Genomic DNA, 18,843 nt, shown 5'->3' with positions numbered 1-18,843 from the left:
AGACGTGAGAAACAAAGAGTCTTCAAAGAAATGTGCTGCAGTGCAAAGTCACAAGTTCCTCTAAAACAATACTGAAGTGTACTGAAAGAGGGGGTATTCTGCTTTCCAATACTTTAAACATGGATACAAACTAACAATCATGGGTGTTCAAACTTAACATGTGCAGACTTTTTAACCTCTACATATTTATATGTTGAAGAAATCAATTAATCTTAAACTGATCAAAATGCTCTGTTCTGAAAATAGCGTGAGATCTTAAGGTCTCTCATATGACTTGGTGAACTGATGAGGTCATCACATGAGGATCTCTAACTGGTTCATGACAATATAGAGAGGTAGACCTTAAACACCAAAGTTTGACCATAGCTGTGCCTCTGACAGGGCCCTAGATGACTGACCAATCAGAGAGAAGAGGGCTTTTGGAGCGGAATGTCTTAAAGAGACAGCAGCTAAGAAAAGAGTTTTAGGATGAATCAAGGTTTTTCTAAAACATCACTGAGAGAAACATAAGGATTATGTTTGAGCTGTAAATCATGTAAAGCTATTACAGGGGTACCAGAGAGACCGTATAAAGACTTAAAAACCAAAATACACCCTCTTTAAGTTTAATTCTGAGGTGAATTTACCTTGTTACTGTCTAATACTGAGGTACAGATTGTTGTTTATGAAGACGGAGTGGTTGAGGGGCATCCCCTTTTTCATAATGTGTCTATTTATGTACAACATGTGTGTATGTCGATGGTTTGTCTTCATGGATACACCTTGGAAACAGTAATGTTACCATTACCTGCCATGCTAACCTCTGTAAAGAGGCTAGTTTTTGTCATTAAATAGAAATCCTGATACTTCAAAACTAGTTTGTTGTGCCTAGGATGAAGCTCTAGACCCCAGAATTTAGCCTCAGCCACAAAACAGGAAGCTGTTTTCTACATTTTCTGTCAACATGTAACTTATGGAGTTTTTTTCATAGTGGTGTATAATTAATCTAAATCTCTGAGCTTAGAAAAAAAGACAAACACCTGATGCCATTATGTATGAGTCTGACAGACAGAGAGACTCTTTGTAACTGTGAGGTCAAACAGAGGTCAGAGGCTGTCACATCACCTGAGCTAATCTGACACAGGATGATGAGCTATCCACTCGATATAATGGCCTAACATAGACTCTAAGTGAGAAAACACTGATAATTTACCAAACAGAAGAAAAAGTTTGTCAGGGACTGTTCTATGTTTTTTAAACACTTAAACTCTTAGTTGAGCTGGTTTTATACTTCAGAGACGTTCAAAAAGTGTACAACGCTCCTGGGTTTAAATTATGGCCCAGATAAAAAGGTATAGGTCTGACAAATCAAACTGAATACATCTTCAAAGAGCCATATTTCTTATCAAGGAAATCACTCCATTCAAAGTGTGTGTGCCTGTGTGTGAGTGTGTGTGTGAGCGTGTTTGGTAGTGCAATATCAAGCAGGGGACTTCAAGGAAAAATGGAGACCTTTAAAAGTCAGTGGCTGTCGTCGTTATTTCTCTGACGCAGACTTTTATCTTGTATTCATTGAATCTGTAAACAGCATTCTCTACTCCTGCCACAAGTGTTCCTCTGATCTGCGCTGAGATTGGGCAGCGTTTTGCTCCTGTCTCCTGCAACAAAAAGCAACTGAGTGCATGTGTGCCCTGGCGTTGGAATAACAACTGAATATACAGTAGGCACAATCTGGCTTTTTTTTTTAGCTCTCTAACCAAACTGTCTTTACCTTTTCTCCCCCTGTCTCTTCCTCTCTGCCGCTCCCCCTGTTGGCTTCATCAGGCCTGCCTTCCACAAGAAGCCAGACTTCAGTTGGGATTTTAATTGGCTCTCCACAATCAACAGCAGAGCTCCTCAAGGATGTGTTCGCTGCTCAGCCAGGCTACACTCAAGGACCAGTGCTGGGTTTTGAAGTGGCCTCACGCAGAGTTTTGGAAACCACTCTGAGAGCGCAGACTTTGAAAAATAGATAAGAGCCACAGGGTATATGGTTTTATGTACCCTGCATCCATGTGCTATTGCACCATATTTATCCATGGAATGAAATTACTTTGCTTCATATATGATAAATGTCTGCGTGTGTGCTTACAGAGCCGGTCCTGTGGTAGAGGTGGAGGTCTGAGGACTCATGCGTCTCTGGAGAGTGATGTTTTCAACATGGGGGAGATAATGCTAGATGTGTGAGTGTGTGCTGCTTCATACTGCTGTTTGTGCAGAGGCACATCTCTGGTCTTAGTGGGAGACTCACCTGGGGCCTCGATAAGCTGTTTGTAGATTCCCAGGAATGCAGACTCGGCCTCCTTACTGCGCTTGTTCAGAGCAACCACCTGCAGGGAAGAAGACGGCATTACGGTGAACATCGACTGATATAATCCTGGCACATGTGTCAGCTCACGATGCATGGCACATTTAACACCTATCTGTTTGATGCTTTGACACAGAGCAGAGAAATCTTAAATTACACTCAGCAGATCAGCGATAATCTAGATTTGCCCCTGTGTACAAACGTTAGATCTGCAGACATTAACCAGTCTAGAAGCTGCGTCCACACAAACACTCACAACCACAGGAACGAGGAGTAAACTGTGTCGCTATTCCTCCTGCTTCTCTTTTTTTTTTTTTGACAGCTGAGCGGCTGCATGTTGCGAGGTGACATTTGGCCTGTTAAATGTAGGTGACAGTGTTTGTGTGAAGGCTCGCCTGTGACACTGGCCTCCATCACCAGCAGCACTCGGCACCTGCTATCCCCGGCTCTGCGGGTGATGCAAACCAATTAACGATTCATTAGGAGGGACAAAGAAAGTGAATTAGCCACCACCTGGCCCCATGGAGAGGGCACCTGCACTAGTGGGTATGTGGGTTATCCTGCTCCAGCCTCCCGCTAGGACCGCACGCCTGTTTGCGAGTCAGAGGAGTCAGTGATGCTGCCGCGCTGCGTCCTCTGCTCTGCGACAGTGACTCAGATCAGGCTCTTCCAAACGACCCCCCGCTCATAGAGCAGACGGAGTTCAAATTATTGTCATCTATTGTCGATGGCTTTCTGTCACTGGTGATTACAGCCTCTCTTAGATCAGCTCGATGTGCTGAGGGTCAAGAAAACGGCTCATGGAGGCAGATGAAACCTAAAGGAGGAAAAAACGTTTATTTTGAAAAGGCCGGGGCCACTTCAGGGAGTGCTGCTGCCGCTGGTGGAGCTGGTGGTGCTGGTGATCTGAGGCCTGTTTAGTGGGGTTATAAATAAGGTGTGTTGAAAAAGCGAGGCACACAGAGCTGTTGATTTACTGGAAATGGCTGGCGTCCTCCCTCGGGAGGCATAACGACAGCATCATGTTTAAAGAAATATCATAAAGATCAAGCAAATCCCCACATCACTCCCACTCGGAGCAGCTCAAAGGAGTTCATGGAAATGGAAAAGGCTGGAGCCCAATCAATACAGATGCAATAGTCTGCAGCTCTCAGCCAGCTCTCGACTACACTGTGCTGTTGTCTCACTCAGCCGTACCCCAATTTAACCCCTTACAGACCAACACCCCAACCAGCTACAGGCTGCTCCTCTCCTCTCCTTACAGCACACGTTAAAGCTCCAACAGCACAGTAACCAGGGAAATTTGTGGTAGATTACAGGAAAGGTCCCTCAAAGTTTCCACGTGAAATTTTAAATCGTGGTTTGTTAGACTAAAGAATCCAACCTTGATTTAAGTAAACACTGATGGTTAAAATAAAACTATTAATTGAATTTTATAATATTTGTTGATGTGAATATCCAAATTCCATATGACACTGTAATGGCATACTCTTTATCTGTCTGTATGTTGCTAGGTACCACCCTATTGGTTGTGGTTAGCTGTTGCAGCAGCTCGCTCTTTGTCCGTTTCTTGTAAATTTTTCGTCTCTTTTTCGTCATCTTTGTATTTGGAGTGGATCATCACTTTGTATGGTTCATTGTTGGTCATGGACACCAAACTTTTTGTGGCTTTGTGATATTTTTACTACTTTTTCTCCTGTGTTTGTCTGGAGATCCTACATGTAACCATAGCTGCATTGTTTACATGTGAACTCAGCTGTTAGCAGCCTGTAGCATGTTGATGCTAACTGGTGCAAGGCCGGATGTTTCTCCACAAGGTAAGGAGAGGGAGGTGAGGGCGACGTGCTGGTTCTCAGGTGTGAGCTGGGAGGTGACGACGTCAACCTTTCCTTCCTTCCATCGTTATTGGGAACGTAAGATCTATCTCCAATAAGATGGACAAGCTAGCTGTGCTGACCCAGCAACAGAGGGAATACCAGGAAGCAGAGTAGCATCATGCTATTCACAGACATGGCTAACAGAGCTAACATCAGACACCAACACCACACTGAAAGAGCTTCACCTGCTGTGAGCAGACAGGATCCAGGAGACAGAGACTGAACAGACTGCTGAAGAAGCTCAGTTCTGGACCCTGTGGAGGTGGAGGCTGGCTGAACTGGACAATGATGGACAAGCTGTCAGCATCTATTTTCTTATGGACCTTTTTGCACTTTCTATACACTTTCTTACTTTTCTTTTCTTGATTGCTGCTGTGACTCCTGAATTTCCCCTCAGAATTAAATACAGTACTGTATTTAATTCTGAGGGGAAATTCAGGAGAAGATAGAATACAATACAATACAATACAATAAAATACAATAGAAAACACGTGTTTTCTATTGTATTTTATTGTATTGTATTGTATTGTATTCTATTCTATTCTTTGCTATTCTATAAGTAGATTAAATCAATTGTAACACTTTATATACTCAATGTAAACAGTGTTTGTTAATATGTGCTACTGCTTATAAATATAGCTTCAGAGCACTGAGGGCAAAAAATAGTTGTTAAATAATGAACGAGTTCACATTTTCTTGTCTCTGTTTTACCCCCAGTTTTATTAGTTTCTAAAATTTGTTGGGAATGAAGTTGGTTTATCGTGGAGGAAAAAAAGCTTGGGAATAGTAGAAATATTCAGGTTTTTTTTCCATCAATTTCAATGAATTTTTTTAAAAAATTGGGAAATTTCCAGGTTATATTGTTGCTTTCAACTTGAATGTGGTTTTCAAGATTAATCTTTGTTAAAACAGCATGCTATGCAAATTCAACTGTGTACCATGAACCAGGTGTGCAAACAAATCCAAGCACATTTGATCATCATCATCAGTGAATACTTCACTGGCTAACAGTGTTTACAATGAGACCACATTTCTGGGTTTAAAGTCTAAAAGTCCTGTTAAGGTAAGTTTAGATAATGGTATGAGGGTGAATACCTTTGATTGTATGGCTCAACGTAAAGTTAGACGAACAAATGCATGTTTGGGGGGCGTGGAGGCTTATGTGAACACCAGCATCTCTTTTCATTTTTCACTATTCCTTTTTTTGTTGTTCCGTGAAAGAAACCATTAAAGGTCCACAGTTCTAAAAATGTATTAGTGTTATTTATAAATGTTGTATCAGGAAGATTTGCTTCTATGTTTGCTTATGACAAATAATTATACCTATATTCATGACAGTTAGACAAAGTTAGGGAAAATTCCCCAAAAGTCCCAGAAAATTAATTAATAATTTCATGTAAAAATGTTGCATTGGACATGTTTGCATGCACATCTGCTTATAACAAAGCAAAATGTTTAATATTTACACATGTATATGAGCTGGTAAATGCAGTTAATATAAATTCCCAAAAATTCCTAAAATTCCCCAAAAACTCCCATTAATTTTTAAAAAATTCTCGCGGAAGTTTCCAACTTTGAAAATTCATAGAATTTTGCCACCCAACTGCAAAACATTTTTTGTAGTATTAACAGTATTTTAACGTAATATCTGTAGAAAGCAAATGGTAAAGGTCTATTTGGTGTATTACTGTAAACAGCAAAGGATTGTTGGAAAATAAATCAGCAATGATAGTGTAAAAGCTTTTACAGTGAAACTTGCGACAATCTTTTTACAGTGGACAGTTCTCAGCTTCATGTGTGAGTTCATAAACAAGGTGTGTTGCTTAATATCCACGTTACACTCACTGTTTTTATGAGCCTATGAACCTGACTGTCACCACCAACCAACAACCAACCCGTACTCTCCATCTTCCCACAAAGCCCCTGCAGCATCATGTCACATCCACACCAAGTGTTACCAACCCAGGCAAACACTGCTGCTACATGACCACAGCAGCAGGGCGTCTGAATCCAGCCATCAGCTGCACACAGGCACTCAGCTGGCCGGCTGGCTGGGCTTCCTCTCCAGCATATACATCAAGTGAGGCTTCAAACTGAATGTATAAAAAGCCTGAGATCCTGTGAAGGTAACAGCTCTGGCTCCTTTTCCAGAGACTCTCAGGTCTCATGGCCCTCCATCATCCTTTAACGAGAGAACACAGAGATTACCTCCACAATCACACCATTAACCTGCCTACAGACGCTAGCAGAGACATCAATCACACGCCTGCCTGATGCCTTCTCACGTTAGTGCCTGCTATGCGTATAGATACCCCCCACAACCCACCCATGCTATCATCAAAGCACTCTGAGGTGTCGTGCATAATATGGGCTGATCAGGGACTCATCTTTATCTCCATGCTAATCCACCTCCAGCCACGCACAGTAGATTTCAAAGCCTGGAGTCTCGCACGAACAGATACCAGCACTGTTAGAAAGAGGAGCAGGGCTTCAAGAAGGACTACAACTGGCAAATCTCTGCTCCTCTTTTGGATGCAGGAAACAGCTCCGGCCCTGACTCCGGCTCACAGCATTCTTTGTTTTCTCCCGTTTTGTGATAAAGGATACGACTGTCACGGGAATGGGCTTGGCCACAGGTTGATTTTACAAGCAGGAGTAAAGCCTGGGGCAGGGTAGCAGGAGGGAGACAAAGGAAACCTGTTAGCGCTCCTCCATAACTCTTCATGCAGCTACAGAGTGGGCAGAACACAGCCTCTGGGACAAGGCTGCTGGGAAATACTTACTGATAAGCCTTTGAGAATACTTACAGTACCCGCTAGTGAGTCTGTCTGTGTGAGTGTGTGTGTGTGTGAGTGTGTGCTCCTGGGTTTGTATGTGTCTGTGAGACAACAGGCGAGCATGTGTTGGAGAAGGGGAAATAAACGGAGGAGGAGGAGGAGGAGGCTGAAGCAGAGTGAAGGGCTAGTGAGCGACGTACACAGAGACAACGGAAAAGAGAGGTTCCCATAAAGAGTGCAATTAGCAATTATGCAGTCATCAATTACAATTATCACAACTGGTGATTATGCAATTATCACTCTAAATCATCATTTTCCCTCTCTGCCTTACCAGTTTGCCACCCCCTGTGAGTGGGTTTGTTTGGGGATGGGTTGTGATGATGAAGGTGATTAAAGTGTGTGAAGATGATGGTGGCGTGTGTCAGGGCCCAACAGGGGGGCCTCAGAGCGTCTCTATATGTCTGGATGTACACACACTCACACACATACACAGCTCTGTTTCCACAGATACCCCGCTCCTATCTTGAGGTGGATGTGTTCGGTGCTGTGGGTGGTTTGGGGACAGATAATGTATGGTTCCTCGGTCCCTGAGGCCTCTAAATTACCTGTCATCTTCCCCATGATGCAAAGGTCAGTGCACAATCATGGCGAGTCCATCCTACTGTGCTGCTCGCTGAGCGCCGGTCCAGCCCACAGGCTGACAGGATGTCACAACAACCCCGGTCCCACTCCATGCTTATTAGAACAAAACAGTGGGAAGCCCACCACTGCCACAACACCACTTGTCACAACACCTTCCTGAAGAACACACCGGCATCCTGACAAACACTCGGGCCTGGTGTTAAAATAAGTGATGCGAGGGTGAGGTTAAAGACGATGCACACCTGGCTAGGGATGGGTACCTTTCACATTTAAAATGATACGGTACCGATGCCCGGTACCTGGCAATTGGTATCGGTACTCAACGGTACCAATTTTTGGTACTTTTTTGTGTTTATGTGGTAAAAAAAATATCAGTTTGTTCAATAATAAAGTATAGATTTTTTTTCAATTTAACATATTTATTCTTCAAATTATAACCTTGCAATGCTGTGTTCATGTCCAGCATGGAAAATCACCTACTCTTCCACTCCCTCACAGTCACAAGGATGCATTTAGGTACCTAAACATGCTACCTTTTGATTTTACGTGAATCCATACCTGGTACTTTTGACAAAATTCAGTCGGTACCCGTAAAAGTACCTAATCCGGTACCCATCCCTACACCTGGCATGCATTTCCAAAACACTGGATCTGATCGTATTGAAAACTTTGTTTTTAATTAAAAAGACTTTTTACTCTAAAAGTAGGTCTTTATCTGGGAATCCATCTCCCAAGTTCCTTCTCACAGCTTTTTTCTTTTTTACTTACAATTAATTATATCCTTACTATTATTCACCCTTCCTTTAATGATTGCATCAGTGGAAATTTAAGAATGAGGCTCCACACAAGCTCAGCAGGGTTTTTTAAAGTATGTACTGTAATAAGTGTGTTAGATGTCTCTAAGTGCAATAAAACAGATAAGAGCTGGAATAAGCAGTTACTTTAATTGTAGACAAATGTTTCATTTACCCATTAATTCCATAAAATATATGAAAACAGAAAAAGGTCTGTCTCAGTCTCCCAGAGCACGGCATGATGTCTTTGGTTTTGTTTGACCAAACATTTAAATCTGCCATTGACAACTTGATTAAACCCAAACTCTCTGAGGAGGAGCAGAAGAACAACATGCATGGCTGCAAAATCAATTAATTTTTCCATACATGAGTTACAGCTGGTCCTACTGAGTTTTCAAACCTGACGGCCAAAGATTTAACAGATTGTTTTTCAAAACAGCAGAAAAAAGTATTTCAGTCAGGACCACTCTTGTTAAAATTCATTATTAGCATGCAATAGATAATATTCAGCAGTATGGCTCTGTTCTTGAGCCCCCTGCCCTGTCACAGGCCTACGTGGAATGCCAAAGTCTGAGACTAGAAGAGCACGCCTCCCCCACGAGGGGCAACATCTGGTTAAGAAAAACGAAGCCTATGAAGAAGTGCTAGAAGTTGTTGTTCATTGAGAATCACCTTGAGGCTGGCTGCAGAAAGACTACAATTTAAGACATAAGCAAGACTTCTACAGCATTAAAAACATATTTACAGTCTGTTTAAAAAAAACGGCTTGGGGCTGAAACACTAACTGCTATTGGCAAACACTGAACAGGGAGTTATTTTTTTTCTTAACTTGGTGGTTTAGAAGATATTAGGATCAGCTGGTTGTCCAATCAGAGTCAGTTCACATGACCGATGGGCATCCTACAGCTGTTACAAAGGAAGCTCAAAGCCTGCACATATGCAATATAGCTACATCCACCTATAGAGGATATGCGCTTACATCACTTCCCCTTTGGGACACGCCCACTTTAGTCGGACTGAGTGGCAAAACAAACCTCACCTAGTATTTTGGAGAGCAGCAGTAAACACGGAAAGACCGGTTAAAATGTGGAATATGACATAAAATTATGGAGAGTTGGACTCAACATTGATTTGTTAAAGCTACCAGAGAACCAGGGGTCCACGAATATTGACATGTGACTGGAAATCTTACAGTGACATTTATTTGTACCATATTTCTACGCCAGGAAAACACTCAATGTAATGCCTGAAAGCTACAAAAGCCTCTATATGATCCAATTTACTGTATTAAGTGTATTTACCCAAGTGAATACACTTATTATCTATTTGTACCTTTGGTATTTAACATAGACTATATCATTAACAGATGTATAGTCCCCATAATGGTGTTTAAGTAAAGCTAATATCAAATACTTCATACAACACAGTAACATCTGCTTGTGCTGGAGTTCCCTCTTACTTAGAAAACAGCTTGTAAGCTAGTTTACAAATCATGTCAAGCACAACGTTCATAATCGCACAAAGACAGAAATGTTTCCGTTATGAAAAATGCTATCATTTTGAGATTTTGTAATTTAAGGAATGATTTAATCCAAAAATACAGCATAATTTAACGTAAACTGACACAAAATGGGAACCGCAAATCCAGCTATCGTTGCCCGGATTGTTTCTGAACATTGCAGCGATCCATTAGTTACTCTTCTCTCTGTCTTTCAGTAGCTTGTCCAAATATAGCTCTGATTGCTTTTCAAACATGTTCGCTCAATTAATAGCGTAACAGCTCTTCCCCTTTTTTTGAAATTGTTTAAAAGTTTTGACGGTATTTAAGCCAACGCTGCCACTCAGTGGGCGTAACCAACACCCTTCTGCTTGCTGAGACATCATGTGCATACCCCCTATTGGCTTCTTTCACTGTTTCAGGAACAGATGGGTGATGCCATGGAGGCTGTGTCCATGTTTTATACAGTTGATGCTCCCCCGTCATTAAACAGGAATGTAACAAATAGTAACACATCGCTAATGTTGGATATATTATATCCAGCGTAATATGTCCAATGAAAAATACTTTTGAGCTAAATATAATGATGTATAACAATACATGACAAAGTGAACTACGCTTTCTTTACTTTTCAATTTAAAATGACCCAAAAGTAACTGAACAAATCCTAAAAAGACCCTCAAAAAAAACAAGAAAGGTATTCCTCAGACGTGTGAGCCTTGTCCAGTGAAGGCTATTACAATAATCATACAGTTGTGTGGAGGAACTGCTACACTGGACAGTAACGCATTAGCACAATGTCCACCACCTTTACTCAACAAGTGCAGTTATCCTGTTGTTGGCATCTTTAATGGCGGGGTCTACCGCCTGTAAGGCCTTGTACGAAGTCAGATATTTTCAAAAATGAATACCCTCCTCAACCATTTTCAAAACTATTTTTGTCCACATGTACTGGGTAAATGGGTTAACAAGCGTGGCTTGAAACATGCCAAACCCATATCTGGCCGTGTTTTTCCAGACATTCCAGCCAATCAAACCCAGGGCCCTGTTCTATGAAGCAGGATTACTGCCTAGCGAGGTAGCTTTGAGGATAGGTTCCGGATTCCCTGTTCTATGACACGGGATCACTCCTCAGCGAGGCGAGTCTCCATGGCAACATACGCTGAACGACTAACCTGCTCCGGGGCAGTTTAGGTTCCAGATTGAACTCGCCGACTATAAAAACCCCGCCCACTGACCAATGAGCCCTCGCGAGAAAATGGCTTGTCCGTTCTTAGAGGATCCGGTGGACATTGGAGCTCGCATTGTCCGAGGCGCGCAAGAGTTTTCAGGGACCACACCGACCCACTCTCTTTTTCGGATGACCACCTTTATGAAAGTTACCGGTTTTCCGGGGAGGGGTTGGTCGTACATGACACTTTCTACAGGTAGTTAAAGGGAATGAAGAACTCTCATTGCCGTAGTAAGATCTTCAATGCCAACACTTCTGTTCCATGACAATATTTTATTGCTCGTATTAAAATTGTGACAGGAATTCATGTAGGGCTCATGTGGGCTACATATCACACAAAAAATGTAAACACAATAGGACTGAACAAATGAATAAATTCATCTAAGAAATAAATTAGGTATGTTGTATGTTACAGTAAAAGTGCATGTTGAACAGTGCTATTTCAGGATGATAATGGCACAAAAGATTTTTTTTGCACCACACTTACGCATTTAGACAGTCAGCAATTTTCTGCCAGCACTCCTTCCGTGCTTCAGCAGCAGCGACGGTGTTGCTTTTAACGTTAATTACATGTTTCAGCTCGTCATACTTCCTCATGATCACCTCCTGCTCCTCCTGTGTGAAGTATGCGGTCCTTCTCTCTCCGGCCTGCTCTGACGCTCCAGACTGCTCCATGTTCCCGATTGGTCAGATGCAGCGGGCTCCGCCTTATATGCGTGCACGTGCTCATTGCCTAGCTGGATCCACTTATGAGGTTGATAACCAGCGTCGTAAAACCGTGTAGTGAGACCGCCGGCTACCGCGCTCAGTTCAGCGAGGTAGCTCCAAGGCTATCTCGCTAGGCTGAACTTGCTTCATAGAACAGGGTCCAGGTGAATACATAAAAATACAAAACTGGATTTTCCAAACTCTTCCCTTGGGCTGGAGTTTTCAGAAAACATTGTTTAATATTGATGTAAAAATGTGGGTTCTGTGGATAACAGGCTTAAATAAATTAGAATAAATGCTGTTACTCAGAAACCCAGCTACGTTTGGACATGGCCTAAATTTAATGCTCAGTTTAGGTGTTAACCCGACTCATGCATACTGCCTTCACCATTAATACAAGCAGTCTGTCTTCATCGCAAACAGCTGGACGTGCACAAGGGACCTAATGTGCAAAAGGAGGTAAGTTTGATGCTCAGTTTGAGGGTTTTGGGTTGGAGGTGTTGAACTGTTCCTTCAATTTTTTTCTTATCTTTAGACCAAATGTTTCTCCACTGGTAAAATGATATGGATCATGCTTTTTTTTCCCTGTCCAAAGAGCGCTAAAGGGCTAATTTGATAACTGACGTGAACGGAGAGATGCATCTTGAGTTTATTGAAAGTCTTCAGGTTTTCTGGTTTGTTTTGTCAGAGATGAGCCTGTTTGAAAAGAAACATGTAAAACCAAATTGCACCCCCTGGAGCAGGAGAAGGCTGACGTTTTTCTGTGCCACCCAGCTCTTGTGATTGAGTCACTGCTGGCGTTTGCTTTGTGTTGAGTGTAGGTTCAGAGGACAGACAGACGGGGGGAGAGATGAGTTGGTGTGGAGTGACTGATGAGTGGGTGGAGGAGAGGGGCAGAGGTAAACACTTTTGCAATACAGTCTGGACAGAAACATGTATACACACACACACCCACACACATACACACAATTACACGCACTTGAACCTGGGAGCATGCAAACACACACATCAAGTCTCACACACGCTGGTGCAGACAACACTCTGACTATGTTTGAGGGCAGATTTAATCATGGTGACACCCATCTCAGAGCGATGGTAGCAGCATGGCGGTGGCTGTGGCCGTCTCTGGATGCCCGTCGAGATGAGCAGTCAGAGCACTGACACACATCTCGTCGCCACGTCAATTCCAATCAGTAGAGCCTGTCAGTCAACACACGGCACTTACATCGGACTAACGCCACCACTACTCTGCCGCTGCAGAGCTGCTGCCTCAGCCCAAAACAAAGTCAAAGCTGACCAATATTCTTTTGTACCTTTTATTTGCTGCCTGTGTGGCTGTGTTCAGCAGAACAGCACAAACTGAGGGACAGAAAACATCTTGTTTAACACCAGACTTATCAGAGCTGCTCAGTTCTACTAAAGGACAACGAAGATTAACAGAAAAATGACAATCTAGATCTGCTGACTGCTTTTTAAACCAACTTATCTCTGCTGATGATAATGGGAGGGGTCGTGGAAAATAAGTCACTAAACAAGATTAATATAAACCCATGCAAGCTGTATCCTGAGGCTGTATGCGCCAAGCTAAGTGCTAATGCTACCTTTAGTTTGACATTACATTGTAATGTATTTCGAGGTAGAGTCCTAAAAGAAAGTTACCATTTATGCAGGATGAAGGCAAAATAGAAAGCACAAAAGTGTAGTTTCTCAGCAGTCCACTTGAGGCTGGCTCCAAATCTGAAAAATCCCCATCAGTACCCATTTAAAAATGCCTGTTTGCAGTCAAAAATTGACAGCTACTCTTTTTAATCCATGCAGCTTCAAGCTTCACAGCTTGAACAGTCTCAGTTTCAGTTACTGTGAAGAGAAGACTGTGAGAAGCAGCTTTGACAGGTCGGACTGCAGAAACAAAATCATTCATCACTGAGACAGAGGCAGGGGAAGAAAAAGAGGCTCACCTGGGCCATGAACACACCACTAATTAGGGATGGATGCCTTTTAGATTTGAAACCATACAGTACCGATGCCCGGTACCTGGCAAGCGATACCGGTACTTAACAGGACATTTTTGCGTTTTTGTGGTAAAAAAGATACCAATTTTTTAATAATAAAATGTGATTTTTTTTCAATTTAACTTATTTATTCTTCAATATATAAACTTGAAATGCTGTGTTCATGTCCCGTATAGAAAATCACCTACTCTTCCACTCCTTCACAGTCACAAGGATGCAGTTAGGTATCTAAACTACCTAAACTTTTTGATTTGATGTGAATCGGTACCCGGTACTTTTGACAGAATTCGGTAGGTACCTATAAAATTACCTATTTCAGTACCTATCCCTACCATCAGTGGACTACTTAAGACAGGAAGATGAACTAACGAATCAAAGTTTAAAACCTTTGCTTCATCGCAAATATTTTTTGTACGCCGTACGTACAGCAGGCAAAGGAAAGGTGTGTGACATCAAATGTAAACATGGGAGAGGGAACATGGTCTGGGGCTCTTTTGCTGGATCCAGGGTCTGGGGCTTGTACAGAGTGAGAGGCACCCTAAACCAAAAACAGCTCCCCATACAGTACCCTCTGGAATGACCCTGGTCTTTATCTTTAGCAAGATAATGAGCCAAAGCATCAGCCCGAGCCAGAACCACTTTAAGAAAAAGAAGAAGAGAGTCAGCTGGAAAAACTTGGAGGGCTCTGCCAGGGCAGTCTCAGTCTGGACAGAGGAGTGAAAGAAAAGAAACCTACAAATACCCAACATTTAGAGCAACTTCTGCTGGAACAGAGCTGGATTTGTACTGGAGAAAGAATGCCAGCAGCTGTTCATTGTAAACCCTCAGTGTGTTTACATGCACACAGCAGTCCGTCTAAAGGTGGGTACACACTACAGGATAATTGGGCTGTTTTTGTCCCAGTCTCCCCCTTACAATTAAAGCCAGCAAAGGCCTGATTGTCTGATGACATCATGTGTGATTTTCCTGTGGAGTGTGTTAAGAGTGATATCTCTAAAGGCCTCGTAGATACCGTATTTTCCGCACTACAAGGCGCTTCGGAATATAGGGCGCACCTTCAATGACTGGCCTATTTATAAGGCGCATAGGATAGAAGCTACAGTAGTGGCTGGGGTTGCGTTATGTATCCACTAGATAGAGCTGCGCTAAAGGGAATGTCAACAAAACAGTCAATAAGTCAGTCAAACTCAGGCTACATCCACACGGAGCTGCACATTTTCCTATCCAACTATTTTCTGTGCCGTTTTCAAAAAAAGTGTGCTGTAAAGACGAAGCCGTTTCTGCCGTCCACAAAAGCCGTTTCCAGAGATCAGTTCACATGCCATACCTTTGGGGGGCGCTGTATTGCTCTAACAATAAACAAGAGAAGAAACCCGGGCCAGCCTGTGAGCTAATGTTAGCACTCAGCAGAATTCCTCTTTACAGGTTCTTACTGCTTACCGCTGTTACTCCGACGCCCCCTGACTACAGTAGCCATGATTAATCAATATGGATCCATATACAAGGTACATCGGATTATAAGGCGCACTGTCGGCTTTTGAGAAAACTGAAGGCTTTTTATGTGTGCCTTATAGTGCGGAAAATAAGGTAATTAACATGTTTAATATTTGTGACTTAAAATCCGGAGGAGTTTAGCAGGTTCAGCGTGTAATGTCACATGTACAGGAGCAAAGCCAATCAAGACGCGAGCTGACTCAGCTGACTGACCAAAGACGAAGTAAGAAATCTATCTGTAAAACTTAAAACAACTTTACTCACCAACAACTCACATTGTTATTCATACAGCCCAAATCCCCACCATCTCCACAACCCCTTCCATAAGCCCTTTTCTGTTGTGTGTTTTTTTTGGGGGGGGAAATTCTAGAGTCCAAAAACAAACATCTTTGCTTTTTCCTGTACGTCCGTCACGTACACTGAAGTCATGTTTTACTACGCGAGATTTGGAACATTGAGCGTGAAGCAGCTGAAGCTCTCCTGAAGAATCTGTCAGTGTGTCCTCAGAGTGCAGACCACACACTGTAAGATCAGGAGAGAGAAATCTTGTGCGATCTGTTTTTTGTTATCATCAAGTGTGTACTCTCTAAATGTGTGAAGTTTTTAGAGAATCCTGTGATGTGTACCAGCCTTAAGATCATAGCTTGATCGTAAAGTCAAAGCAGGGGTCTAGTCTTGTCTGTGTATACATGCAGAAAAGAGTATCAGAATTCTGGCTGTGAACCTCTCACTCCTCTTCAATAGGTGGCGCTGTGTCCTTTTTTGCTAAACCAAGCAGTGTGAGTTGTAAACTCGTTCAAACAGATCTCCACTTTGTGTTTCTCATGGTCATCTAGTTCCTCTTCCAGGGAGAATTTGCATAAATGTAGAGGTGCACCGAGACCTGCCGAGTTCTGTCGAATCTGTTTGAATCAGATAGCAATCCCAAAATCTAGGTGTGTCAACAAAGCTATGCTTAGTCTGATCTTGGTCCGACTAAGCTGTTTACATACATCCTAATAGACTGATTTTGCGCTGACTAAGTTCAATGACCAATTTCACAAGCTGCATGTAAACGTAATGTGTGTGTTTGACAGAGTTAACACTTTGAAACTGTTTCCTACCTTTGAGCCATGGTTTCAGACCTCACTGGTTTAACAGAGCAGCAATGAGAGGTGAGAGGTGATGAAGAATGCACATTGAAACACGATTTCATTCCTCGCTAACACCATAGAGAAAGGCCTTATTGCAGTGTTTATACAGGTAATTAGAGGCAATATGGATTCCTTATCATCATGTAGTCTTAACAAACTGCACATTTTTTAGATGTTCCTGGTCACACTCTTGACCTTTGACCCTGAGGTAATAACTTGTTCTGTAAAAGTTTCTGTTTTTTGCTGCTCCAAGAGTCTCACAGCAGTCGCTGAAGTTGTGCCAGAATCCTCCGGTTTGATCCAGCTTACAGCTCCATGGCTGTTCTTTGGTACAGGCAGACCCACGGCTCTGCATCCTGATTCTCAGGGTCATGTCCCTGAATGAATAAACAGAAGCATCAAGATATGTAGCCCAAGGTGTTTGGGTTGTATGTAATAGGAGACGAAGTGAGCAGGACCTCAGAGAAAAGCTCTGGATTGTGGCAACGCTGACCCGTGCAGGCTGAGAGAGGAGCAGATCGCTTTAGATCAAGGTGGAGCTGACGTAACCCCGACGGACGTGGCACACGAAGCAGCCGAGAATAGGAACATGGCACAACGCTAAACCCAGATCAAAGGCCCTTCTGTCTTCACGGCGCAGCAGGTGCCTTTTGGGTGCCCCTCGCCATCAACAGGCGGCAGATCGCTGTGTTACCCGCCCTCTCAACAAAACTCAAAAGCAACAGCCTCGGCACTTACATCTCAAAGTCACACCAAAGTCAAAGTCAAGAGCCTGCGAGAGACAAACGCAGGGAAGAAAACAAATCTTTTCTGAATGTCTTTGTAGATCAAAAGACAGGAGTTGTCATCTTCTTTGAGCCGGCGCTTTCAAATGTTTGATGCAGAGAATGACCTAAACCTTGAGGAGAATGTGTCTGCTGCTGGAAATGTATCTATCATGGCACGATGGGAGGGAGCGGGGGCGTGTGAGGCTAAGATGAAGGCACTGGTTGATGTGCTGAAAGGGAGGGCTGTGAAAAGTAGTAATGAGTGCACCTGGACTAGATTTCAGAGCTGGGTGAGCTGCTAAGAGGAGAGAAGAGAAGAGAAGTGTAGGTAAGGGCTAATTATAAAAATAAAGTGCCCCCATTATCCCGCCGCTGTACGGCCCTGCTGAACAAAGCTACAACAGATGGGGTGTCATGGGTAACTGTGCCAATGTGAGCTGAAGCCCTGGAGTGGACGGACGCTGGCAGGCCGCTGGAGGAGCAGCCCTGGCAAGGGGGAGGCACAGCTGCATGTCTCGCCCTCAGACACATGTTGACAGTGTTTCTCCAGCCCTGCCTACACTAGTCAAGGTGAGACGGCATGACACGAGGGGAGCGCCAGCGAGGAGGAGAGGAGAGGAGGAGAGAGTCCTCGCCTATGATGGATAGTGCTCTCCATCCACCTCTCCTCTCTCTGCCTCTTAGAAGGCTGGTGACTTTCCAGTGAGGCAATTATCATTGCGGAATGCATAATAGCCTAATTAATTACAGGTGTCAGCGCTGCCTTTGTTTCAGCATGGAGGAACATCATGCCAGAGCCGCATCCGCAAAAAAAAGAGCAGCACTGATGAACGAGCCTTGAACCACGACTAGGAGAGCGCAGCTGACGGAGGAGCAGAACGCCGTGGAGACGACTTGAAGCCTGCCAAACAATCCCGCGTCTGCTACCGACAGAAGATGGATTGGAAACACATGGTGCAGAAATTAGCTCCGTTATTTGCTTGATAAATCTGCCGTGGTCTGTAATTCTGCTTGAAGGAGGACCCTCAGGTAGGCCCCTGCTCGAGCTGCCGGGCTCTGCGGGTAATCTGGTTCCACGCAGGCGACACGGTGGAAGCGTTAGTGGCAGAGCTATCAACAACGAAAGCAGCCCCCTTACCCGGTGTTCCTGACAAACATGGCATATCATTTGTCCTGTCAGATTTGCCGATTTCATTCATTGTAGTGAGGGAGCGGGAAAGCAAACAATTGTCAGGGAGGGAGAAAAAAGACCTAGCAGGACCTGCGAAGGAGAGAAGTGAATGATGGGGTGACTAGAGAGGAGAGACAGCGCAGAGATTCCTGTTAGTCTGCTCCTCTGCCAAACGCAACCGCAGACGGCTGCAGAACTTAATAGAAAGTAACATTTAGTGTGTGTAAATGTGTGTGTACTGTACACCGTGTGTCTTTCTATGGGGGGTCGTGGCGGTAGGCTGATAATCCCTCCACGCCCCCAGGCAGTGGGGGCTCATTGTGGAGTACATTGAGTCTAATAGGAGCGGGCGCTGTAGTTGTGTGCAGCTTTCCCTGCTCCCACTGCGAGAGGAGTTTTACATAATTAATGAC

At 43.5% G+C, this 18,843-nt stretch overlaps 1 protein-coding gene across 2 annotated transcripts in view; it reads right to left on the bottom strand.

Annotated features, from left to right (window-relative positions):
- Positions 1–18,843, bottom strand: part of cux2b (cut-like homeobox 2b) — a 130,968-nt gene that overhangs the window by 37,935 nt on the left and 74,190 nt on the right. For both annotated transcript variants that reach the window (XM_074669762.1, XM_074669763.1), the window contains exon 4: positions 2,270–2,348. In XM_074669762.1, the coding sequence (XP_074525863.1) occupies positions 2,270–2,348 (79 nt within the window). The remainder of the gene's footprint in view (positions 1–2,269; positions 2,349–18,843) is intronic.

The sequence above is a fragment of the Halichoeres trimaculatus genome, unplaced genomic scaffold (genome assembly GCF_033239565.1).
Source record: "Halichoeres trimaculatus isolate MK-OKI-2021-1 unplaced genomic scaffold, fHalTri1.1 fHalTri1_scaffold_5, whole genome shotgun sequence".
NCBI lineage: Eukaryota > Metazoa > Chordata > Actinopteri > Labriformes > Labridae > Halichoeres > Halichoeres trimaculatus.
Note: the sequence above shows the minus strand (reverse complement) of the source record. Positions and strands in the feature narration are given on the sequence as shown.